The sequence below is a fragment of the Carettochelys insculpta genome, chromosome 2 (assembly GCF_033958435.1).
Source record: "Carettochelys insculpta isolate YL-2023 chromosome 2, ASM3395843v1, whole genome shotgun sequence".
Lineage (NCBI taxonomy): Eukaryota > Metazoa > Chordata > Testudines > Carettochelyidae > Carettochelys > Carettochelys insculpta.
Window position 1 is genome coordinate 40,790,118 of NC_134138.1, and position 26,500 is coordinate 40,816,617.

At 51.4% G+C, this 26,500-nt stretch overlaps 1 protein-coding gene across 2 annotated transcripts; it reads right to left on the reverse strand.

Moving 5' to 3' along the window:
• Positions 1-822: 822 nt before the first annotated feature.
• CTHRC1 (collagen triple helix repeat containing 1) lies at positions 823-14,815 on the reverse strand. Of its 2 annotated transcripts, none has more exons than XM_074985661.1 (4): positions 14,683-14,815; positions 7,142-7,363; positions 5,298-5,514; positions 823-2,723 (listed from the first exon to the last, which is right to left on the reverse strand). In XM_074985661.1, exons 2-4 carry the CDS (start codon positions 7,352-7,354, stop codon positions 2,581-2,583), a joined length of 573 nt encoding a protein of 190 aa, XP_074841762.1. In that variant the 5' UTR covers positions 7,355-7,363; positions 14,683-14,815; the 3' UTR covers positions 823-2,580. The 2 variants fall into 2 exon arrangements, with proteins under 2 accessions (XP_074841762.1, XP_074841761.1); XM_074985660.1 differs by lacking the exon at positions 14,683-14,815 and adding an exon at positions 13,330-13,584.
• Positions 14,816-26,500: the final 11,685 nt, after the last annotated feature.

The following is a 26,500-nucleotide window of genomic DNA, read 5'->3' on the forward strand; positions in this document are numbered from 1 at the left end:
AGTTAAAATGTTGACCATTTGCACTGCAGACATCTGAAAAGTAGCTTGGTATTGAGAAGAATGTTTGATTCAGTCAATTAATCTTACTCTTTAATAACTAAGTTTCTTGGGGCTATCCTTGTTCTGTTTCTACAGCACCTAGCATTGTGGTGTGCAGGTGTGTAACTAGAGCTCCCAAATGCTAAAGTAATACAAATAAATAACCAGTTCTTATTTCCACTCTCAGACCTGAGATCATAAATGTCTACATTATGAAATTGCTGGCATTCAGCAGAGGTGGGATACTGGCCTTATTTATTATATGGGCACTTTTATATTTACATTTCATTTGTACTTGAATCAAAAGTTATCGTGTGAATTAGAGCTTAACATTTCTGTATAATAACTGTGTGTCATGAGAATTTCTATTAAAAACCTAATATTACTATCAAAACAAAAAGCAGTCAAGTAGCACTTTAAAGACTAGCAAGATGGTTTATTAGGTGAGCTTTCGTGGGACAGACCCACTTCTTCAGACCATAGCCAGACCAGAACAGACTCAATATTTAAGGCACAGAGAATGAAATAAGTAAGCAAGGAGGACAAATCAGAAAAACATAATCAAGGTGAGCAAATCAGAGAGTGGAGGGGTGGGGGGGAATACTTGGCTCAGTCTAATTCTTGCCCTTCCCCGCCCCTCCGCTCTCTGATTTGCTCACCTTGATTATCTTTTTCTGATTTGTCCTCCTTGCTTACTGTTTTTCGTTCTCTGTGCCTTAAATATTGAGTCTGTTCTGGTCTGGCTATGGTCTGAAGAAGTGCGTCTGTCCCACGAAAGCTCACCTAATAAACCATTTTGCTAGTCTTTAAAGTGCTACTTGACTGCTTTTTGTTTTGATAGTATATAGACTGGCACGGCTTCCTCTGTTACTAATATTACTATGTAGGACTAATTCACTAGGGTAGTGTACTGTTAACTATTGGAAGTTCAGAATGTACTCTGAAACACTGTAAAAACAGTGGCAGTAGACAGAGTTCTAGGGAGATATCAGCTGTATAGTTTGCTGGACCTCAGCACCAGCATTGATATTTTCCAGATACAGCCCAGCAGCTGTCCTACCTTCTGGTTCTTTTATGTAGGAACAACCTTCTGCAAAATGGAGGTACAAATCTGAGAGCAAAATGTGGGGACAACTTTTTTTTTTTTTAAACTGTATTGTCTAGTCTCTTCCCAACCTAGCTAAGCCAAAGTATTGCTTTAAAAAAAATTAAAAACCAGAATCCAAGTTGTGCAGATTTTTTCTTTTTAATTCTAGAGGAAATGAGTCATTAAACTTCTGCATGTTATACATGTTTTGACTTTTCCTTTGTTTTTTGTCTTCAGTGCTGAGTTCTTTTTAAGCACTTACCATTTCTTAAAGTCACAATAGTATAAAAAAGCCCATTGTTGTGGATACTGTCACTTGACAGCTGCATTTTGGAGTAAATGCTACCGTTAGTTATGAGCAATGCTAAATGCCCAATGTGGTCGTTTTCTTTATCTGGGCTTATGAGAATGAACACATGACCTTTGTAGCATAATAGGCGCCTACCATTTGCAAAGTATTCTGAAGGCTGTACAGTGCGAAGTAACCGAGCCTATCCTTAAATACTTGTTTTTCCATTCCTAGTAGTGTAACCATAACATTTTATTATTACCTTAGCACCAAAGTAAGATGTGTCTGGCTAACCCTATGAAGTAAAGTAATTTGTTGGGAGAATGAAATGTCATAATAAAGGTAAATCACTTTTTTTGTTGTAGTAAAATTGTCCAGTATATTCACCATTATTATTTGTCTTCAGTAGTAACTGACATTCATACTAAAAGTAAATTGGCTATTGAGACCCTCTTAATGAGGTATTTAACTGAGTGGGGGAAAAGTGCAAATGGTATGCTGAAAACAATCTTTTAAAATGTGAATTTATGCTTATTTTTGGCCTGGATCCAATTCTGACATATCAATTGGAGTTGAATCACAACTATAGTCAACTAGAATAATCTTGTATGGCAGTAGTACAATTAAGTTCATATAAGTGAGACTTAATGCCTTTAAGCAATGCTTTTGAAATCTGAAATGAAGAATAAAGTCTAGGATTTTCTCAGTAGATGTTATTTTCATGTCTAACTGTCAAATGCTAAAAACATGTTTCATAATAGCCATGTAAAAACCCTTTATTTTATTGTCAATAAAATAGTCCTGCATTTGTCTCTTTCTATAAAAGGTTTTATTTATTTAATGGATATAAAAAAAAAAGACAATCTACAGTTTTTACAAAGGTGATACATATTGATTCCAAATTATAACAAAACAAGTGGATGAACTTGTTTAATATTCTAAAGTTACATGGTAAGAACTTTCCACGTGTGTTTAACAGTGACATGGCTACATGTTAAACACATCATCTGGAAAAATTCAACTAGGATGCTTGTAAGAAAATGTGTATTCTGGCCAGATACTCACAAAGCTTTCCAGAAGAATTCAGTTTTAAAATAAATTGTACAAAAGCGTATAATGGGGATTTTGAGAACAATGGGTTATAAGGAGGTTTGGAAAGAAACTTCTATTTCGGCAGTTCTTCGATGATAATACGAGAGACTGAGTTCCATCCAGTAGAAGCATCACCTTTTGGGTAATCTGCACAAGTACCAACCCAGATAGCGACATCCACCAACCCAGCACTGATTCCTTCACACAGTCCTTCCACTGTTTAAAGACAAACATTGTATTTTATTTCACATAATCAGTATCATTCAGTTCACTTTTTTTTTCCCCCCCATATCCTGACTTAATCTAGTTCACATGCCAAAAAACAGCAGTTCAGTGCAGCTCAGTACAGACACTGCATTAGTCATGGTTACGGTGTTGCTACAGTTTAAATCTTTAGAGGAGGAAAAAAAACATTTCCTTGCAGGTTATTATGGCCTCTCTAGAAATTACCTGCAACAAATGGTTTTTAGAAATTATACTAAGTTCTTACAGCAGATTATGAAATTATTTTAAAAATAGTTTTTAACTCTAAACAGTTTCTTACCTTTGCTTGCTTTTTCAACAGTCTCCATCTTAGTGACATGCTAGTCAGAGACATGAATACAATAGTAACAAACCCATTCTGATACTTTATGGAAAGGCCATCTATGGCCACAAAGTGAGTTTTCCCGGATTTTTCTTGTTACTGTGGAGAAATATTACACAGGAAGAGGAGAGACAGAGACCTTCTGTCATAGGCAAAAAGCTGGGCTGTTAGTTTCACATAATCTTTGGTCTGTTACAAGCAGCAGTTCTGTGGAATCCTCTAGCCCATTCTGCTGCTGTGTGGTGAATAGTCTCTATGCTGCAATATCTGGTAAATTAATTACATATTCCAAGCCTTTGGTTTTACATACCTATAACTCTCAGGGTGCATCTACACTAGCTGGCTACTTCGAAGTAGCCGGCACAACGTCGAAATAGCATGCGTCGCGTCTACACGCGCCATATGCTATTTCGACGTTGAAATCGGTGTTAGGCGGCTAGACGTCGAAATCACTATTCCCATCCAAAGATGGGAATAGTGCCCTACTTTGATGTTCAATGTCGAAGTAGGGCGTGTGTAGATGATCTGCGTCCTGCTACTTTGAAATAGCGGGGTCCTCCATGGCGGCCATCAGCTGAGGGGTTGAGAGACACTCTGTCCAGCCCCTGTGGGGCTCTATGGTCACCGTGTGCAGCAGCCCTTAGCCCAGGGCTTCTAGCTGCTGCCGCTGCTGCTGCAGCAGCTGCAGCTGGGGGTCCATGCTGCGTTCACAGGATCTGCAACCGATTGTCGGCTCTGTGGATCTCATGCTGTGCAAGCCGTGTGTGTCTGGGAGGGGCCCTTTAAGGGAGCGGCTTGGGGATTTGCTGGCCCCTTATTTCGATGGGGAACACTTGTGTGTGGACACTCTGCATTTCCTTCCAGGGTGGCTCCTGTCGACGTTCTCCATCGCTACTTCGGTGCTGAACGTCAACGGCACCAGCCCTGGAGGACGTGTAGACGATACGCATCAAAGTACCCTATTTCGATGTTCTTACGTCGACATAGGCTACTTCGATGTAGTGTGCTAGTGTAGACATAGCCTCAATGTATGGCTATTATTCAAGGTATAAAGAGAACATATAGGCTGCATCTACACTACGTTCCCCTTTCAAAAGGGGAATGCAAATGAGTGAGATTGAAAATGCAAATGAAGTGCTGATTTACAAATCACACTTCATTGGCATAATCTTGTGCACTCTTACTTCTGAAAGACTGCTTTCAAAACAAAAACAGCAGTGTAGACAGGGTTCCTTCGAACACAAACCTCGTTTTGAAAAGAACCCTTCTTCCTGTTTTGTTTCAGGAAGAAGGGTTCTTTTGAAAACAGTTTGTGTTTGAAGGAACCCTGTCTATGCTCCTGTTTTTGTTTTGAAAGCAGTCTCTTTCAGAAGTGAGATCACACAAGGCTTTGCAAATGAAGCATGAGATTTGTAAGTCAGTGCTTCATTTGCATTGCCCTTTCGAAAGGGGAATGCAGTGTAGACACAGCTTATAGTGTAGGTTATTTTAGTTGTTTCCATTTTCCCCATATCTTTACCTTTTTTATATTGGCATTGGGATTTGACCCTTTTCTAACAGATGGTATTGTAGAAGATGGGGTAACTAATTATTCCTGAATATGACTTGGTTTTAACTTTTACCATGATAGGCCTCACAGGTGAAGGTGGTTTGATTTTGGAAACTGCAGCAGATCCTAGTCTTTGTTTGCCCAAGAAAATTGCATAAAATTCCATACCTGATGCATGTAATTGCACAAAAGACTATATGTGCCCAAGGTGGCACTGGCATTCCAGTTTCACCAAAAAGCTAGTGCTATATAGTTATAGGGCAGTTGCCACACAGGCCATTTTTATACTAATTTGAAATAGCTGCAGTTTAGAAGCCTGTGAAGCTGGGGACGGGAGGGGTTGGGCTGGATAAGGGAAGTTTTTCTTTCTGTCTGACTTCTTGAATGTACTTAAAGTATGACTAATGCTAGTAAAACTGTAAAAATGGAGTAGCAGGAAACGATCCACAAGAGAAACAACACAGTTCCTATATTTTTAACACCGATACGGAATTCTGACAAAGATGTGAAAAATCAGCATCTAGCAACTGCCCACCTCTGCCTTGTCTTTATGGGCCCTGGACTTCTAAAATGAGGTCCTTACGAAGTTCCCTGTGTCACTTGTTAACTGCATCTTGACTTCCATTCATAAGCAACATGGCTTTGACATACATACCTGAAGAAGTGCGATGTATATTAATAGTTGAATTCAGCTCTGGGCTTCCTTGGTCTAAATAAATTATGGCTTCAATAGGAAGTGGCCCAGAACATTCGGCTCCATTAAATGTAAAATACCAACGCTGGCAGCATGCATTTTTGCATTTGAGTCGAAGTGATCCACTGAAGAGAACTCTTAGGGCACTATTAGAGCGCATCTTTGTGAATGTACATTCCTAAGGAAATTAAGAACAAATAGCTGCGGCTTTCGAACCCACTTCACTAATTCTGAGAATACATTAATCACCTACTCTGTTCTCCCTCTTTGTTCCCTTGCTCCTTTTATTAAAAAAACAGTACCTATGAAATAACTCATTGCCACAGAACAGCCATCTGTATTTTCAAGTACCTCAGAGGATGGGGAAATGCTGAGATCCTATATTTTAATCTGAGACAATATATGCTGTCACGGTAGATATCTAAATATCTTTTCCCTCCCTTCTTTTCTTGTTCCAAACTCTCCTTCCTAGCAATTAAGGATAGTTTACCAGCTCTCTCTCAAGCCAGTCCACACTCCACACAAAATGTTAGCCAGAAGAGATTGATAGAAACATGCTGCTCAATCTTGGTGCTGTACAGGGTAGATAAATTGGTTTTAAAATATTTTAATAATTATTCAAATCATTTTTAAATCAAATATTAGCTTTTAAAATTATGACAAGTTTTATGTTAAAGCTTTCATCCACTATTAAATATTTTATTTTAATATTAAGCTCTACAAGTTTACTACCGGAATTTTAAAATGCAGCAAACTTGGTCAGCCTGTAGAGTTTGCTGAAGTGTTAAATCAGCTTGTGGCAGCAGTAGCCTCTTCTCTAGGTGCAGAAAGAATGTTTTCTTCAATACAGTTTTTTTTCTGATCATAAAAGTGTAAAAACAAATTCTGAATAAATGTAAATCATGCTATATAATTTCTTAAATGAACTATAGCAAGAGAAGTATCAAATGTCTTGTAAATGCTATATGTAGGTGCCACTCAACATACTGTAATAGTTACCCACCACTGAGAATCAATTCTTCTTCAGCAATACAGCTGAAAAGGATAAATACAAAACAAGACTCAAATCAGTTAATGTATCAAGGTTCCTTGCTGGTTGGTTAAAATCCTGATTGAAACTAGTGAGTTAAAGTTAGTCCAGCCTGTTGCTCCTCCACCCACCAATTGCTGAATAACCTGCTGATCAGGCCCACTCTGAGGCCGCTCTAGAGCAAATGGAAATTTTAGATATTTATGCCATCTACTAAGTTGATTCTCACACTGTGGCTGTAAGTTAAGTTAAAGTGGACCTACCAGTCTCAGGCTAGATACGTAGTTCCTGTAGGGTTGAGAATTTTTTCTTCCTAGTATCTTCCATACATATTAATGTCTCTTTTTTCTTATTTTAAAATTTCATAGTCAGAGGACTGCAGTAAACACCACAATATTTTTGTTGAACTGGTTAGGATTTATCAGTGCTGCACACAATTCCCTTCAGTAACTTAGGCAAGTTACCTTCATAGCCCATGCAGGAAAACCTTTATTTCCAGCTCTACTGCGTCCAAAGGGAAAACTGAATACTAGTTTGCTGTACGTACCCAGAACAATCCAGCTTTCTCAGCTGAAACTTTGTTATTGAAATAAGCCACCTGGAGTGTTTGATCAGTTATTATGCATAGAAGAAATGAGCCTGAACTAAAACTCTAGATCGGATCAATCCTAAATGTTAAAGGAAGTTTCCATAAGAATTTGGTGTTGTGCATCCACCAATGTGTGCTAAAGAGTTGCTTTAACATCAGACTACACCGTCACAGGCGCTTACTTACTGCAATTTTCCCAAGATCTATGCCATAATTGAGCGCGCTCCATGAACACTGTTTAAAATTGGGTGTCCAAGACTCCTCAAAGCTTTCTCGCATACATTCTCCTTTTTCTCCTTTCAGTCCATCCCGACCAGGGATTCCAGGTGTCCCAGGAATTCCATTAATTCCAGGGTTTCCATCTCGTCCGGGTACACCACCAGGTCCTTGTAAACACATTCCATTATACTGAAAGAAAAAAAAATGTGTATTGATGCTAAGGCTTAAAAACAATGTTACTTTGTAGAAGTACTTTTATAGAAGGTCAGGAAAATTCTTCTATTAGGAAGGAGGGGCAAGAAATAACATCGCGGCTCAAATACTGAAAATTAAATGATTGTGTTAAAACTGGCACTTGAGTCTGCTGCTGTTGGGGCATCAAAGCTGGAGATAGGGTGGTAGGTTCACTAATATAACTACAAAACTGCATGGAGAACTGTACAATAATGCAATAGTAATCCAATAATAATTCCAAAAAAGTTTCCCCAGATTACAATATTAGTAGGTCAGCTGTTGGCCCCAAACTATGATAGTACTATTCTTTCACATTTTAAACAACTAAACTGTGCTATTTAACAGGGTAACGTAGCATTTGGTAGTGAGGCAGCTGACACCCCAATAGGGCTCCCCCTTTTCTCTCCCCGCTCCCAATCCCCAAACTACAGGAGACACCCAACTTGCACACTAATTACATTCCTGGGGAGCCAGGTGTAATTCAAATTTCATGCAAGTTGAGGTGGGGGTGGGGTTGCCCGCTCCACCCTCAGGGAGCTGCTGCTGGGCCTGGGGAATCCTGGGTTATGGGGGGAAGGGAGCTGGGGGAGCAAAGCGCTCCACCAGCTCCAGCCCCAGGGAGCTGCCAGGGCCGTGAACCCCAGCAGCAAAAGGGCCGGGAGCTGGCCAGAGTGCAATGCTCCACTGGCTCCAGCCAGAGGGAGCTGCTGGGGCTGGGGGAATCCTTGGCAGCAAAATGGCTGCGAGCTGGCTGGACAGGGCAGCACTCCGCTGCTGGCTCCAGCCCCCGGCTCCCCCAGCTGGGAGCAGCCAGGTGCGCCAGATCCAGCCCCGCAGGGAACTGCCAGGGCCAGGGGAATCCCCGGCAGCAAAGGGGCTGAGAACCAGCTGAGCACAGCCCCTTTGCTGCCAGGGATTCCCCTGGCCAGCAGTTCCCTGCGGCTGGAGCCGCAGAGCGCTGCACAGGGCCAGTTCCCAGCCCGAGGGCTCCTGGGATCCTCCAAGGCTGGGGCTCCTGGTGTAGCTCCTGCTGACTCCCAGCAATGAATATGACTTGTGTTAAGGCAAGAAATGCACAAGTCAAATTTGCGTAAGTCGGGGGTTTACTGTACTCTTTTTGACCCAGAGATGTGCATGGTGGACCCCAGGCAGTTCCCTCGGCCCCCGGGCACGCAACTTCTGGGGAATACCTCCAGGGTGGAGACAATGTGGAGTGCAGACAAAGCCAGGGAAAGCAGCTATAGAAGAAGATGCAACAAGAACCTTTGGACACTGCTGATGTCCAGTACATTTTTTTTATCTTGAACAGTTTTCCCAACTGCTGTCTGAGGGCTTATTCCACTCTCACCCCTCCACAGGGCAGGGCACTAGGGTTCTCTTCACCACCTAATGACCTGTTCTTTTCTCACCTGTTTCATGTTTATCTCCCTCTTTTCTTTTCCCCTGCAGTTGTTCAGACGATTCCCACCCACCAAACCCTGATCAAAACTGAAGAACAAAGAACATGGACCTATGCAACTAGCATGACACCTGCTAATCCTAACATGGCTCCTGCTTGTATGCTAGAGACCTTCTTCCCATCCTTTTGTCTGACTTGTCCATTTAGATTAGTCCCTTCCCTGAAGAACTTCTACCTCTCAACCTGTATTTGGATAGTGCTGCTTCTCATGAGTCCCAAGTTCACTGTAATTTATATATAAAGTTTTACTAAGGAAGTAAACTGAGATCCAGAATAATGAACTCTTGACATTGCCTATGATATTCAAAGAGAAATGTGCCCTGTTGGCAAATATAGTAACAAGAACAAGACAGTAAATCATTTGATCAAGTAGCAGATATGTAAAAAAGCCTGATTCCTGTGAGTGTGGTCTCTCACATACCAAACTAATAAACAAGACACAATGATGTGAAGGCATTTTAATTCCTTACCATACTACGTGTACCAATTCATCCGATCCATTTTGCCTTTAATATTGAATCTGGTTGTAATATTGCCTGGTTCTGATTTCTTAATATGACAAATTAATAGAAAAATATTGAGCAAGTTCAACTCAGAAGAAGTTGGGGCCACTCAGCACTTTACAGGATCAGGCCCTCTATTCCGTAAATAAAATATACTGTTTATCTTGCTTTAACTCAGTGGCTCTCAACTTGCCCAGACTTTTGTACCCCTTTCAGGAGGCTGATTTTGTCCTGTATACCTCCCAAGTTTCCCCTCAATCTCAAAAACTACTGAATCAGACTAACCGATCAGACATAAATACACAAAAGTATCACAGCACACTAGTGCTGACAAATTTCTTACTTTCTAATGTGTACCATATACTTATAAAATAAATAAATTGAAATATGAATACTGTACTTACATTTCAATGTATAGTATATCTAGCAATAGAAGTAAGTTGTATAAAATTTTAGTTGGTTCCGATTTTGCTAGTCCTTTTTGTGCAGCCTTGTAGCACAACTATGTAAATATCTATATGAGCTGATACTCCGCTTGAGCATATTTTAACTGAGTTGACATTTTAGTTTTAGATTCCACCAGGTGGCAGAGTTAACCAAAAAGAGGGTGCTCCTAGAAGATCTAACAAAAAATAAATTTTAAATATTTCCAAAGAGGGTGGTTTAAATGTTGCAGACCCACCAACTCCCATATGCAAAAGAATTATATGGTCTTTAGTTTTCCTTTTCAGCCAAACCAATCTGCACTCACCAGATCACTTATTGTCACATACAATATGCCACCTTTGAAGTGAAATGAGCATCTGGTTGTTCAATAACAATGTAGTGTCTGTTGAAGCAAGACGATCGGTTGTCGTGTTTTTGGTTCTACTTTTTAAGGTGTCTCTGTCAAAGTCATTTTAGCTGACACAGTTAGTACTCATTTACTTGAGTATGTTTCCTTAGTTTCCACTAATTCTGGGGTGGGGTGCCCATGGTCTGGATTCAGACCTCAGCTCACGGCTCCCCTCTCCAGAATCTGGCCCATGGCATGGGTGAAGGGTGCCGAGCCCTGAGCCTCATGGGCCAGATCCAGACTGCAGGTTCTGCTGGGGGTAAGGGGGGCAGGGGGTGACTCCAGGCTCGCCACTGTCTCCGCAAGTGGGGGAGGGGAGGGGGAACAGAGTGACCTGGACAGCCTCCTGGAGGCTTCCTACTGCTCTGACTGGTCAGAATTCTGGCCACTCAGAGCAGCAGAGAGCGGTGCCTGGGAGGGCGTGCAGAGCCATGTGCATCCCGGGGTGCTGCAAAGGAAGCTGCACCCCCATCACCCAGACTGCACAGCCCCAGACAGCTCCTACGCCCCTCTCCCATCTAGACCCTCAGCCCCACCCTGACCCCTCCCCCAAGATCCCATCCTGTCCAACCCCTCCCATCCAGACCCCACATCCACAAATGCTCTTTCCTCCAACCCAGACTCCCCACCCACACACTGATTCTGCCCCCTGCCTCAGAGACCTGTCACCCCAACCCCTCCACCACCTCCTACCCAGAACCCACACCCCCTTGTGCATCCCCTCCTGCCCACACTCCCCACCTGCTTGCTGACTCTGCCCCACCCAGACCCCACACTCGAAGCCCTCCTGCACCTTCTTCTCACCTAGATCCACTTGCCCAGCCTGCTCCTGCTCCTGCACCCGCTCCTACCCAGACCCACACCCCTCTCCTACACCCCCTTCCTGCCCATACCAACCATCCACAGCCTGCTCCTGCATTCCACTCCAGCCCAGATCACCTACTTCCCAGCCAACTCATATAGAATCACAGAATCACCGGGCTGGAAGGGACCTCAGGAGGTCATCTAGTCCAGCCCCCTGCTTCAAGCAGGATCAACCCCCACTAAGTCATCCCAGCCAGGACCTTGTCCAGCCGGGACTTAAAAACCTCTAGGGATGGAGAATCCACCACCTGTCTTGGCAACTCATATCAATGCTTCACCACCCACCTAGTGAAGTAGTTTTTCCTAATATCTAACCTACACCTCTCCCTCTTCAACTTCTGACCATTACTCCTTTTAGAGCTCCCCTTCAGGAAGTTGAAGGCTGCTATTAAATCACCTCTAAGTCTACTCTTCTGTAAACTAAACAAGCCCAAATCCCTCAGCCTGTCCTCATAGGTCTTGTGCTCCAGACCCTAAATCATTTTTGCTGCCCTTCGCTGAACCTGCTCCAGCAAATCCACATCCTTTTTATACTTTCACCCTCTCTCCCACCCAGACCCCATAGCCCTGGCTCCCATACACTCATTTCTGAGCTCCCGACTGATTTGTCTATGGATCAGAGGCCCCCAACGCAAAAAAAGTTCCCCACTCCTCCACTAATTCATCTGATTTATAGACCTCAGCCTGCCATGGCTGAAAGGGAGGATGCAGAGTCAGACAAATATTCAAAACGAAGGACATAAAATATTGGTTCATATGGTGCTTTAAGATATGAGATTTCACTCCTTTAATCCCATAATATTCCTTATTCTGATCTAAATATGTTCAAGAATGAATGTGAGCAGCACCAACGCTGCTTGGAACACATATGGGCTTTGGGACTACAGCTAGTGATAGTCCTGAAAGCGAAGTGTATTTGAAGAGTCCGATCTAAATACATCTGCTGACAACGCTATCTACATACCAAAACCAGCAGCACACTCTCCATCCTTACACAAATTAAAATCTTTACGCATACAAGTAGGGGGGGGGGCTGCAAAGACCTTTGTCTCTAGAGGGAAGAAAAACCCATGCCACTGGTTTTCCATGGCTCTATAGCCTTCAGTGCATTGTAATTGGTAGTTGCAAGGAAACAGCATCCAGAAATGTGCCATGAATAAGCACTAATGAGAATTTATTTACGCATGGGAACACGTGATTTAACAAAATGAGAGTTTTGTTGTCTTTGCAGCTCTTTAAAAGTAACTGTTTTTGCTTTATCTTTATTTGATATTCTAATTTAGTTACTCATGGCTTAAAAAATTCAGTTTTGCCTAGGTGAACCAAGGAAGGAGGGCAGTTCACAGTTTAATTGAAGTAGTCCAGCCACATTAACTTGGCCTTGCTTCTTCCTGCGGACATGACTGGAGAGAAGAGTATGTATTACTTTAACCACAGACTCCAGACTCTGCTCTGCAAAAATATGAAGAAACACCATCTGCCTCTGAAAATAAATAACTTCCATGAAGACAAATGCATTCTAAATTTTTCCCTCTACCACCACACTCAGACAGTGAGCAATAAAATATAGAAAACAATATAAACCAAATTATTTCCCCTTCCTGTAAAAATGCCCCAGCATAACTGAGACCTGGTGAGATCTTCACATTACAACTGAGTTTGGGATGGGGGAGCTGTTCTGGCTGGCAGAAAGGAACTGTTCTCCCAGCAGTGGACACGTTGCAAAGACCAGACCCCAGAGCTAGACTAGCTCCTTCCTGGGTTAAAGAAGAGAATGAGGAGGGTCCAGCCCATGGAAGGAAAAAGAACCAGAGAAGAGTCTCCAGCAGCTTGTTATTTCACCTCAAATCCATCACATCACCCTAACCTTGTCTGCCAGCTCCCCCACAGCAGACTTCCCTGTCTCCAGGCCCCCACCAGCCCTCTTAGCCCATCTCCAGGTCTCCTCTGCCCTATCACCCGTCCTCAGCCCCCCACTCCAGCCCTTCCCCAAATGCCCTCTTGACCCAGCCCAGCAATCCAATAGCCCCAAGACCCCTCTAAACCCAGCCTCCCACTCCAGCCCCCTAAGCCCCTCTGGCCCCAGCCTCCCACTCCAGCTTCCCAGCCCCCTCTGGCCCCAGCCTCCCACTCCAGCTCCCCAGCCCCCTCTCCAACCCTCCAAGCCCCCGGCCCCTCCTCCTAGCCCCACTGCACAACCTCCCCAGCCTCCCCCCTGTCCCGCTCCCCAGCCGGGCGCGGCGCGGACGCACTGACTCACCACGTCCACCACCTCCCTCTGGCGCAGCGGCTTGTGCTTGCCCTTGGGGCTCTCGGACTCCCCACGCGGCGGGGCCAGCAGCAGCAGCGCGGCCAGAAGCAGCAGCCGGGCGGCGGGCGGGGAGCGCATGGTGCGGGCAGCCGGGGCAGAGAGGCCGCGCGGCTGGAGCGGGGCCGAGCGGGCAGCGCCCCACGCCGCGCCAGATCAATGAGTCTTTCAGATCCCGAGCGCAGCTCCCGCCCGGGGCCGCCAGGAATTTCCGTCCGGCCCCAGCCAGGCCGGCCCCGCCCCGCCCCCGCCCCCACCCCCCGGGGACACGGGTCCTGCCACGGACACCGCGCCTGGCACCGAGCAGCGGCTGTAGGGCCCCTGCCTCGCCGCCGCCCGCCCCCGGTCTGACAGCTGTACCCCGTGTGTCCCCCCCGCCCCCCCTTTTGACAGCTGTACCCCATGTGTCCCCCCCCGCCGGGTCTGACAGCTGTACCCCGTGTGTCCCCCCCGCCCCCCCTTGTGACAGCTGTACCCCATGTGTCCCCCCCGCCCCCCCTTGTGACAGCTGTACCCCGTGTGTCCCCCCCCGCCGGGTCTGACAGCTGTACCCCGTGTGTCGCCCCCCGCCCCCCCGGTCTGACAGCTGTACCCCATGTGTCCCCCCCCGCCGGGTCTGACAGCTGTACCGCGTGTGTCCCCCCCGCCCCCCCGTGTGACAGCTGTACCCCATGTGCCCCCCCCGCTGGGTCTGACAGCTGTACCCCGTGTGTCCCCCCCGCCCCCCCTTGTGACAGCTGTACCCCGTGTGTCCCCCCCCGCCGGGTCTGACAGCTGTACCGCGTGTGTCCCCCCGCCCCCCCGTCTCACAGCTGTACCCCGTGTGTCCCCCCCCGCCGGGTCTGACAGCTGTACCGCGTGTGTCCCCCCCGCCACCCGTCTGGCAGCTGTACCCTGTGTGTCCCCCTCGCCCCCCCTTGTGACAGCTGTACCCCATGTGTCCTCCCCCCCGCCGGGTCTGACAGCTGTACCGCGTGTGTCGCCCCCCGCCCCCCGGTCTGACAGCTGTACCGCGTGTCCCCCCCCCCGTCTGACAGCTGTACCCCGTGTGTCGCCCCCCGCCCCCCCGGTCTGACAGCTGTACCCCGTGTCCCCCCCCCCCGGTCTGACAGCTGTACCGCGTGTGTCTCCCACACTGGGTCAGGCAGCTGTACCGCGTGTCCTGCACCCTTTCCCGGGCAGGGCAGCCGTGCCCCACTCCCCTTCCCTGAGAACACGGGCCATGCTGTCTCTGCCCCACACTCCCTCCTTGGGGTGACGGACCGGTACCACCTGAGCCCCACACCCGCTGTCACTTAACCTCACCCCTTCCGTAGCTCAAGCAGGTACATCGCTTGTGTTGCGCAGCCCCTTCCCTGGGTCCAGCACCTACACTGTCTGCGCCACGCAGCCTCTTGCCATGAGGTCTGACCCCTGGGCCGCCTGTGCCTCACACCCCGACCCTGGCAACCGAACCAGCTGTGCCACGCAGTCCCCTTCTAGGCATCCCCCTTCCCTGGGGTCTGACACAGCACTGCCCCCGCCCACAGCCCCCTTCCCTGGGGTCTGACACAGCACTGCCCCCGCCCCCAGCCCCCTTCCCTGCGGTCTGACACAGCACTGCCCCCGCCTCCAGCCCCCTTCCCTGGGGTCTGACACAGCACTGCCCCCGCCCACAGCCCCCTTCCCTGGGGTCTCACACAGCACTGCCCCCGCCCCAGCCCCCTTCCCTGGGGTCTGACACAGCACTGCCCCCGCCTCCAGCCCCCTTCCCTGCTGTCTGACACAGCACTGCTCCCGCCCACAGCCCCCTTCCCTGGGGTCTGACACAGCACTGCCCCCGCCCCCAGCCCCCTTCCCTGGGGTCTGACACAGCACTGCCCCCGCCTCCAGCCCCCTTCCCTGGGGTCTGACACAGCACTGCCCCCGCCCCCAGCCCCCTTCCCTGCGGTCTGACACAGCACTGCCCCCACCCCAGCCCCCTTCCCTGGGGTCTGACAAAACACTGCCCCCACCCCAGCCCCCTTCCCTGGGATCTGACACAGCACTGCCCCCGCCCCCAGCCCCCTTCCCTGGGGTCTGACACAGCACTGCCCCCGCCTCCAGCCCCCTTCCCTGCGGTCTGACACAGCACTGCCCCCGCCCCCAGCCCCCTTCCCTGGGGTCTGACACAGCACTGCTCCCGCCCACAGCCCCCTTCCCTGCGGTCTGACACAGCACTGCCCCCGCCCCCAGCCCCCTTCCCTGCGGTCTGACACAGCACTGCCCCCGCCCCCAGCCCCCTTCCCTGGGGTCTGACACAGCACTGCTCCCACCCCAGCCCCCTTCCCTGGGGTCTGACACAGCACTGCCCCCGCCCCCAGCCCCTTCCCTGGGGTCTGACACAGCACTGCCCCCGCCCCCAGCGCCCTTCCCTGGGGTCTGACACAGCACTGCCCCCGCCTCCAGCCCCCTTCCCTGGGGTCTGACACAGCACTGCCCCCGCCTCCAGCCCCCTTCCCTGCGGTCTGACACAGCACTGCCCCCGCCTCCAGCCCCCTTCCCTGGGGTCTGACACAGCACTGCCCCCGCCCCCAGCCCCCTTCCCTGGGGTCTGACACAGCACTGCCCCCGCCCCCAGCCCCCTTCCCTGCGGTCTGACACAGCACTGTCCCCGCCCACAGCCCCCTTCCCTGGGGTCTGACACAGCACTGCCCCCGCCCCCAGCCCCCTTCCCTGGGGTCTGACACAGCACTGCCCCCGCCTCCAGCCCCCTTCCCTGGGGTCTGACACAGCACTGCCCCCGCCCCAGCCCCCGTCCCTGGGTTATGACACAGCACTGCCCCCGCCCACAGCCCCCTTCCCTGGGGTCTGACACAGCACTGCCCCCGCCTCCAGCCCCCTTCCCTGGGGTCTGACACAGCACTGCCCCTGCCCCCAGCCCCCTTCCCTGGGTTATGACACAGCACTGCCCCCGCCCACAGCCCCCTTCCCTGGGGTCTGACACAGCACTGCCCCCGCCCACAGCCCCCTTCCCTGGGGTCTGACACAGCACTGCCCCCGCCCCCAGCCCCCTTCCCTGCGGTCTGACACAGCACTGCCCCCACCCCAGCCCCCTTCCCTGGGGTCTGACAAACACTGCCCCCACCCCAGCCCCCTTCCCTGCGGTCTGACACAGCACTGCCCCCACCCCAGCCCCCTTCCCTGGGGTCTGACACAGCACTGCCCCCGCCTCCAGCGTCCTTCTCTGGGGTCTGACACAGCACTGCCCCCGCCTCCAGCCCCCTTCCCTGGGGTCTGACACAGCACTGCCCCCGCCCCAGCCCCCTTCCCTGGGGTCTGACACAGCACTGCCCCCGCCCACAGCCCCCTTCCCTGCGGTCTGACACAGCACTGCCCCCGCCTCCAGCCCCCTTCCCTGGGGTCTGACACAGCACTGCCCCCGCCCACAGCCCCCTTCCCTGGGGTCTCACACAGCACTGCCCCCGCCCCAGCCCCCTTCCCTGGGGTCTGACACAGCACTGCCCCCGCCTCCAGCCCCCTTCCCTGGGGTCTGACACAGCACTGCCCCCGCCTCCAGCCCCCTTCCCTGCTGTCTGACACAGCACTGCTCCCGCCCACAGCCCCCTTCCCTGGGGTCTGACACAGCACTGCCCCCGCCCCCAGCCCCCTTCCCTGGGGTCTGACACAGCACTGCCCCCGCCTCCAGCCCCCTTCCCTGCTGTCTGACACAGCACTGCTCCCGCCCACAGCCCCCTTCCCTGGGGTCTGACACAGCACTGCCCCCGCCTCCAGCCCCCTTCCCTGGGGTCTGACACAGCACTGCCCCCGCCCCCAGCCCCCTTCCCTGCGGTCTGACACAGCACTGCCCCCACCCCAGCCCCCTTCCCTGGGGTCTGACAAAACACTGCCCCCACCCCAGCCCCCTTCCCTGGGATCTGACACAGCACTGCCCCCGCCCCCAGCCCCCTTCCCTGGGGTCTGACACAGCACTGCCCCCGCCTCCAGCCCCCTTCCCTGCGGTCTGACACAGCACTGCCCCCGCCCCCAGCCCCCTTCCCTGCGGTCTGACACAGCACTGCCCCCGCCCCCAGCCCCCTTCCCTGGGGTCTGACACATCACTGCCCCCGCCCCCAGCCCCCTTCCCTGCGGTCTGACACAGCACTGCCCCCGCCCCCAGCCCCCTTCCCTGGGGTCTGACACAGCACTGCCCCCGCCTCCAGCCCCCTTCCCTGGGGTCTGACACAGCACTGCCCCCACCCCAGCCCCCTTCCCTGGGGTCTGACACAGCACTGCCCCCACCCCAGCCCCCTTCCCTGGGGTCTGACACAGCACTGCCCCCACCCCAGCCCCCTTCCCTGGGGTCTCACACAGCACTGCCCCCACCCCAGCCCCCTTCCCTGGGGTCTCACACAACACTGCCCCCACCCCAGCCCCCTTCCCTGCGGTCTGACACAGCACTGCCCCCGCCCCAGACCTCTTCCCTGGGGTCTGACACAGCACTGCCCCCACCTCCAGCGCCCTTCTCTGGGGTCTGACACAGCATTGCCCCCACCTCCAGCCCCCTTCTCTGGGGTCTGACACAGCACTGCCCCCGCCTCCAGCCCCCTTCCCTGGGGTCTGACACAGCACTGCCCCCGCCTCCAGCCCCCTTCCCTGCTGTCTGACACAGCACTGCCCCCGCCTCCAGCCCCCTTCCCTGGGGTCTGACACAGCACTGCCCCCGCCCCCAGCCCCCTTCCCTGGGGTCTGACACAGCACTGCCCCCGCCTCCAGCACCCTTCCCTGGGGTCTGACACAGCACTGCCCCCGCCCCCAGCCCCCTTCCCTGGGGTCTGACACAGCACTGCCCCTGCCCCCAGCCCCCTTCCCTGCGGTCTGACACAGCACTGCCCCCGCCTCCAGCGCCCTTCCCTGGGGTGAGCCGGGATGAGCATAAACGAAATGTATTTACATTTCGTACAGGTACGTTTGTATTGCAAGGGCAGGGACTAGGGTGTAGGGGTGGGGGCTGGTTATGATAAGACTAATAAATTTAAAAGTGGGATGGAGTGCGGGGGGGGGAGGTAAGGCAGGGTGTTTGGGTGGGTGCAGGGAAGCTCAGCGTGGGGTTGTTGGGGAGGGGGGAGCCGAGAGCAGGGGGCTGGGGAAGCTCAGAGCAGGGGGTTGTGGGGGATGGGGGAACTCAGTGCAGGGGTTGTGGGGGATGGGGGAACTCAGAGCAGGGGTTTGTGGGGAGGGGGGAGCTGAGAGCAGGGGGCTGGGGGAGCTGAGAGCAGGGGGTTGTGGTGTATGGGGGAGCTCAGAGCAGGGGCTTGTGGAGAGTGGGGAGCTGAGAGCAGGGGCTGGGGGAGCTGAGAGCAGAGAGTTGTGAGTGGAGGAGCTCAGAGCTGGGAGATGGGGAAGTGGAGGGTTCAGGAATCAAGGAAGGGGGTTGGGAGGTGTTGGAGCAGTGCATGGGGTGGGCTGGGGGAGGGGGCAAAGCATGCTGAGAGAGATGAGGGGGAGCTCAGGGCAGGGGTGCTGGGGGAGGAGGTGCAGGTGTAACCTATGCACCTAGGTGTGGTTAACTGTCTCCTGTAAAGGCACCTAGAGCTCTTCACAGAGAAAGAGTAAGTGTCCTCTACAGCCTAAGCTGTATAGGTGCCTGCACTGAGGTCCCAGGTTCAAGCCTCCCCCAAGGGCAATTACACAACGTCTAGTACTGCAGCCACCAGTTTGTCCAACTACCAGATCCCAGGAGCAGAAGGGTGTGGGAAATGCCCTGTGACTGGAGCACCCAGGGGCTGTGCGTGCTGGCTCAGGAGCATTGAAGCTGAGAGACAGGGAATTCAGGCTGCCAGGACAGGAGATGGGGCTGGGAGGTAGGGTGGGGAAGCAGGCAATTCAGCAGGGCTGGGCAGCAGAGCAGGGAATTTGGCGGGCTTGGGGCTTTGGCAGCTGAGGCTGGACGGTGAAGTCGGGGTGCTGAGACTGGGGCTGCCAGGGCCAGGCTACAGAGCAGGGAGCTGAGGAATTCTAACCTCTGAGGCTGGGAGGTGGGAGATCAGGCCAGGGGTTTTGGGCTGTTGGGGCTGGGTGGCAGAGTGAGGGGCCAGGGAATTCACCAGCCAAAGCTAGGGGTGGAGAGGGGAGATGGGATTTGGTGGCTGGGGCCAGGAGGCAGAGCAGGGGCTGGGGGACTGGGCTGCTGGGGGTTGGGAGGTGCAACAGAGGATTGGTCTGTCTGGGCCAAGAGGCAGAGCAGGTACCGGAGGGTGGGGAATTGGAACTACCTGAGCTGGTGATGCTAGGCACATGCAACACACAGAACTACTTAAATTGGAGCACCACTGTGCCGTATGCAGTTGCATGCTCTGTGGATGCCTCAGGCTGGCCCTATGTGTTGCACAATGTAGAGGCCCTTCTGGAGTCAGACACCTGCTCTGAGTCTGCCAGAGAAACTGCAGTCCTGTTCCATGCAGTTGGACTGCTAGACTACTTTTGCCACAGAATCTACAGCCTAACAACTTAGCCCTCGGCACACGGCAACCTACAGCCCTTCCCACAGAGCCAGACATCCGAACGAGCGATGCCAGACAGCCCACAGCCCCACCATATGGAGTCAGACAATTGGACTATCACCTGGAGGCAGAAAACTGAATTGTCAGCACCAGGCAGCCTGTCTGTGTCACGTGGCTTACAGCCAGTGTGTGACTTCAGCCGGCTGAATGGTCTGGCTGAACCCTGGAGCCTACAGCCCCTTCCATCAATGGGGACAGCCAGCTGAGCCATTTGTGCCATGCAGGGGCTGGGTTGACTGTCTGGCCAGACCCCTAGACAACACAAGGGGGCGGGGGGTTCCTGCTTCACAGCCCCAGAAGAAGCAGGGCCTTGTGCAAGAGGGGAGGGGCTGGGGCAGTCAGGCCTGAGTGCTGCTCAGACCACAGCACACTCTCCAGTCCTCCGTGCTGCTTGGCTTGTGCAGCAAGGTCCTCCGGCAGGAATTTAAAGGGTCAGGTTTCCAGTGCCATAGCACAGGCCCCTGGGCCCTTTTGTATTATCAGGCCAGGAGACAATTGCCCCCTTCTATCAGTGGGCCTGCATGGGGCCCACAGCTGCCTCACATGACTCACACAACTGAGCCATTTGCACTACACAACCAAAACCCCTCACCACAAGTACTCCAGCTGATCCAGCTGTGCCATGCACAGGTCCGCCCCCCCCACCCTCACTCAGACAGTGTCAGACAACTGTACTGCTTGGGCCTTGCAACCAGAACCCCTTCACATGGAGTCACGAGACTACAGCTGTGCCACACAACCCACGGGCTCCTCAGATGTCATCAGACGACAGTACTCACCAGCTGTGCCATGGCGGGCTGGAAGAGGGAGCTATTTGAAGACGGATGGGCCTGCCTGACCCACTCACTTTGCCACACTGGCCCCAGTTAGGGCTGCCAACTTTCTAACCACACAAAACTAAACACTGTTAGCCCTCCCCGCCCCCCATGCCTTCTCTGAGGCTGTGCCCCTGCCTTGGCCCATCTGCGGCCCGGTCCCTCCCGACTCACTTCAGCCCTTCTCCAGCTGTTGTATGCTCTCACCTACCCCCACTCGCTTTCCCTGGGCTGGGGCAGGGGGTTGGGTGGTACAAGGAAGTGAGGGCTCCAGCTGGGGTTGCAGACTCAGGGGTACAGCCAGCAATGAGGTTCAGGGGTGTGGGGGGGGGGGCGGTTCCAAGCTAGAGTAAGGGGGGGGTGCAGGGTTAAAGGAAGGCGTTCAGGAGCAGGAATGCGGGGGCGGGGTGCACGCTCCACGTGCTGTGCACTGCCATGCTGGTGGGTGCCGGGCCCACAACACCCATTGGCCATAGTTCCTGACCAGTGGGAGCTGTGGCACTGGGGCTGGGAGCAGGATCAGCATGTGGAGCGTACCTGATGACCCTGGGCTTAGGGGGCCACGCCAGTCACTGCAAGGAGCTGTGTGGAGCCAGAGCAGGTGGAAGACTGCCCTAAGCCCCGTCTGCTGACCGTACCTTTCATGACCCAGTCAGCCCTGCTGAGTCCCTTTTCAACCTGGCATTCATGTCAAATGCCTCGCACCCCTATGCCCTCCTCCCCCCTACCACCTCAAAGCCCCTCCCCTCCCCCCACAGCCAGGCCAGCAGCTGGAGGAGCCCAGATGGGGATCTTGGGAAGCTGTGGGGCACCATGGATCCTCCACTCCCCAGGCTTGGGCAGGTAGGGAGCAGTATCCAGTCTCTATCTCCACCCCCATGAGGCCTCCCTCCTCTCCCAGGGCAGGAGGGTCCTTAGCTCCCCACAGCTTCCCAAAGGATGTGGCTTTTACTTGGGCCTGGTGCTGGCTGGAGTTCCCACCCCGGTAAGAGCATGAGGGCAGCTGAGAGATGCTGCACCATGGAGCCTCAATCTGCAGCTCCCAGCCTGCTCCAGCTTGGTCAGGAATGTTGCTTTGGAATACGCTGTATGCTCCAAAATATAATTAAACCAACTGCAACCATATTACTGGCACTTAGCTGCTGTGCAGTAATGAAACAAAACACTAGTAGCTCAGGGAGATGCCACAAAGCTAAAACCTACAACCAACACAATACATCTCACACTCCATTAATTAAAACAATCTTTTATTAATTATTGTTATAGAGGAAATAAAAATAATCCAAACTAAATTATGTTATATGCCGCTACCCATTAGGATTGGAAGAGTCAGACAGTTATTTGCGAGATAACCCATGCAGACAGCAGCCTGAGTGGGATTACAGGGGTCAGGTTTCCAGAAGAATAAGTATTCGTGACTATTTCACATTTCTGTTATGTGTACATATGTATGAATGCCTTTGTGAGAGGCTTTTTATGTAATACCCTTGCACAAGACATCTTGTTCTCTCAGCCGCTGAAGTCGAAGCTCAGTGCAGGCCCATATGCAGGGATGTCGCTGTGTGTGGCGGGTTGGGGGGGTGGGGTGCTTTTTTGTAAATGTGGACTGCAATTTTTTAAAATATAAAAGGAGTTTAATGTAGTCATGCAATGAGTGTGCATAAGAGACGTTAATGAAAAAGTTGAGTGGAAACAGTAATTGGGAAAATCATTGTTATACTAAAAATTATACAGTAATAAAGATTTTTATAGAAATTACCTTCTGGAATCTTGCTGTAATACTGTAAGTAAAACACTTCGAAGGGAGGATGGTAAGTAGGGTGTTGGGAATTTATTAACGAAGTGCTGCCGTGCATATGCAGCACTTCATTAAGCAAATCCCTCCCCGCAGCAACTTCAAAGTGTTAAACTTCGAAGTGATGGCTCATGTCTAGCCGTGGCTCACCCACTGGTACTTCGAAGTGCCCAGGGTATTTTGAAGTACCGGCGGGTGAGCCATGGCTAGACGCGAGTCAGCACGTCAAAGTTTAACACTTCGAAGCTGCCGTGGGAGTTGGGGGGTGGAATTTGGTTAATGAAGTGCTGCATATTTGAGAGATAATCCATGCATATACATGTGTAGGGGCTGGGCTCTCAGGGTGGGATCCTGCCTAAGCCAGCCCAGTGGGGATCACAGCATGCCCCACCCTCGCCTGCTCCACCCCCATGTCCTGGGATGTGTGCCCTGGGGGTATTCAAACAGGTCTGGCAAGGCCCTGGAGGTGCCCTGACCAGGGTAACCTCATCCTCAGCCCGGATCCCGGGCTGCTGCTCCTCCAGGTGGAGTTCCAGCTGGGGGGGGGCGGGGGGAGCTTTCTTGGATGTGTCCAGAAAGCTCGCAGGTGTGGGGAGGTGTCCTCCCTCCAGAGGAGCTCATGCAGCAACCTGTAATACAGGAAGCTGGGTTGTCATGCCCCCAGTCAGTGGGCAACATCCTGGGCCTGGGTATACCCCTGCTAGAGTTCTTTAATCTTTGCCCAGACCTGCTCCATAGTCTGGGTAGAATGTCCCTGTGCCTCCAGTGTGGTGAAGATTCGGCCGTAGCTGGGAATGTTCTGGTGTTTGGCTGTTGGGTCCAGGAGCACCATCTCCTCTGCCCAGGCGCTGAGCAGGTCTATCCAGGATGGGGCTCACCTCCTCCTGACCAGGGGTTGTGTCCTGGGTCTCTTCTCCCTGCACCCTGGAGGGGCTGGGGATGTCCTTGGCTGGCTGGGAAACTAACACGTGCCGTATAGTAACAGAGAGAAAGCCGTGCTAGTCTATACACTATCAAAACGAAAAAGCAGTCAAGTAGCACTTTAAAGACTAACAAAATAATATATTGGGTGAGCTTTTGTGGAACAGACCCACTTCTTCAGACCACAGCTATACCAGAAAACGGAGTCTGTTCTGGTCTGGCTATTGTCTGAAGAAGTGGGTCTGTCCCACGAAAGCTCACCTAATAAATTATTTTGTTAGTCTTTAAAGTGCGACTTGACTGCTTTTTTGCCTTGTGCCAGAGTGGCTGTAAGGGGTGGCTGTCAGCAGGTTGCAGGCACACATGCTGGCTGGGCTGCTTGCACACAGGCTACTTCCTGGTATAGGGTTTCCCGGGCTGCTGTACCTTTAAGGCTGTCTGGAGAAACAGAGCATAAAGCTCTGATTACAGGGGACAGGGCGTCTCCTAGCTTCAGCTGGCCAATACCATGTAGGACCCCTTTGTCAACAGAAGCACCCCACCCCCCAGCACCTACATTATTTTTTTATTGACAGAATCTGTTGACAGAAGTGTTCTGCCTTGAACGGGAGCGACAGAACTCTGCCACGACAACTGGTGTGTTCTGGCGAGTGATTCTCGACCGAACACATTTTAGGTGTGGACGCTCCTTGAGTTTTCAACAAAACTCTATAGTTTAGATGCAGCCGTATACACTAACAATTTTATTTATTAGATGGGTAAGACCAGCAGATTCTGGAGCAGAAATGAGCAAATAGGTTAGATATATAGCCGAGAGTGGTTACCTCTGGTTACTTCGGGGGTCACTCAGGCAGGTTGGGGGTCTGAGGAGGAATGAGTATCGGCATTAAAGAACCCCATTTATCCCATCCACCTCTGGGCCCCCCTGTTGTTTTTTTACCAACAGGCTGAAGGGTCACGTTTCCTATGAGCTGACCAAATCAACACCACTGTTCCATCTCAAACCACATTCTACTAAAGCCCAGGCTGCCCCTTAGCCCTTTGAAGAGGTATCTCAGCACCTGAAGACTTCAGAGCTTCTGCTTGGAGCACCGTACACATCCCTACAAGCCATTGCTCCCTAGGGTCAGCCTGCAGCTCTTACCTACTGTTTGGCAGAACAGTGTTACAGACTTATATAAATAGGACTCCTGTAGGCATCCATCATTTAAAGAGGCAACTGCTTGTCGGTTACTTTCCGTGGGAGCTGTGTGGACATGGGGGACAGGTAAAGTTCCCACTGGGGCGGAGGCTAGCTCCCTGCTCTGCCCACACTCTGCTTCCACTTGCCCCCAGCTTCACTGCATTGTGACAGCCCCCAGCTTGCCATGTGCCTCCTCACCCCCTGCCCACCTTGTTCCTCCTCACTGCTATTGCTTGCCACTCATCTTCTCTCCCCCACTCCCATTTGCCATGACCCACCTCACTCCTTCTCCCTTCTGCCTGGTTCCTCTTCACCCCCGGTCCAGTCCATCCCTCCTCACCCCCTGCCTGCTGCAAGACACCCTCCCCGCTGCTCACTTTCCCTCCCCCAGCTGCTGCTCACTGTTACCGCCTCACTCTTTTGCCCCAGGGGGAAGGTGTGGAGGAGGAGAGATGCAGTGAGCAGAAGCAACCCAGGGAAGCAGGGCAGATTGGAGTGGAGAACTCACCAGGCAGCAGCAGTAGGTGGCGGGAGCCACAAGAAAGGGATGGCAGAACTTGGTGGGGGACATAGCCCATTGTCCAGCAACAGTGCCAGGGGAGGCTTAGACTCTCCTGGCCGGTTATACTTGCCACTCACATGTGTGGTCAACTTACTTACCTTCTAGTAACTGTGATCTGTGAGATGGTTTGTATACGCAGAGTCCCCCCGTGCCCTCCTCCGCTTTAATGCAGTTTTAGCTGTGGGGATTTGGCACTGGTGAAGGAACAGAATGGCATTTGTTGCTGCTCTACACTTTAAACAGGGAAAGAGGCTTGAGGGCATGCAGGGTACATGGGCAGCTTCAGCAAAAGATGCTGGCCAAGAGAATGTGACCTCATGTACATGGGGCACATGCAAGCCTACATGGGCTCTGAGTGGAGAAAACAACTCAGCAAATCGCATATTGTAAGGTATGTAGCCATGAGTGCAGGGGACTGGACTAAGTGAGCTCTCAAAGTCTCTGTCAGTTCTATAATTGTAAATTATTTTAATGTGAAAAAATGTAAACTACAGCAATAGCCTTGCCTTCCAAGAGAGTAAAGCAAATGTCAGCTTCACAAAGGATGAAGTTCATTGTTGTACAAGTACCTGGCTTATTCTCTAGGTATGTATTAAGAACATAAGAACGGCCATACTGGGTTAGACCATAGGTCCATCAAGCCAGTATGCTGTCTTCCGACAGTGGCAGAATGAGGACATAGTGTGTAGCCATCTCTCTGCCTGGGGGTGATCTTCACTTGGTGTGAATTTATTGTATGCTTTGCTTGCTCATGTTTTAAAGTTTCAGATTTTTTCCCCCCAAAGATAAAACTCACATTCTAATGAGCAAATGAACTGACACAGAGGTAGTGTAAAACCATTACATCTGCCACCAGAACTAGTTTCAGAGACAAGTCTTAAAAGGTTACATGTCTTACAAAGAGCTACTATCCACACTACTCCTCCTAAATGCCAAGCTGTGCCAAGAATCAATCTTTTTCAGTCAACAAACTTCTAACAGTTTATCCCCGCCTGTAACCAAAAGAAAAACAGTTTTCTGGTGTACTTTTAAAATAATATTACCTGGGTCTTATTAAAATGACATGGATAAATGAAATGTACTTAAACAATTTCAAATATAGTTATGAAGAGCCCAGTCATTTTTATATTGTCCTGAGGATCTTTGTAAGAAAAGTAAACCTATTTCCTAACCTGCAGTAAGTTTTAGTTCCTAGAAAACTTGTATTTTGGCATTCCACCACTTCAGTACAGACTGCTCTTTCTTTCTTGAATTAGATACAAAGGCTGCACAGTACCTTTTGAAATGCCCACCAGTCTTCTCCGATCTCAACACTTTTAAAAAAAA

Bases quoted from the DNA above. Each gene is read 5' to 3' on its own strand.
- CTHRC1 (XM_074985660.1), bottom strand. From the start codon at position 13,458: ATGCGCTCCCCGCCCGCCGCCCGGCTGCTGCTTCTGGCCGCGCTGCTG. The intron at 7,364-13,329 runs GTGAGTCAGTGC...TTTTTCTTTCAG, and splicing joins AGAGGGAGGTGGTGGACGTG to TATAATGGAATGTGTTTACA. The intron at 5,515-7,141 runs GTAAGTAAGCGC...TAATTTCCTTAG, and splicing joins TAGATCTTGGGAAAATTGCA to GAATGTACATTCACAAAGAT.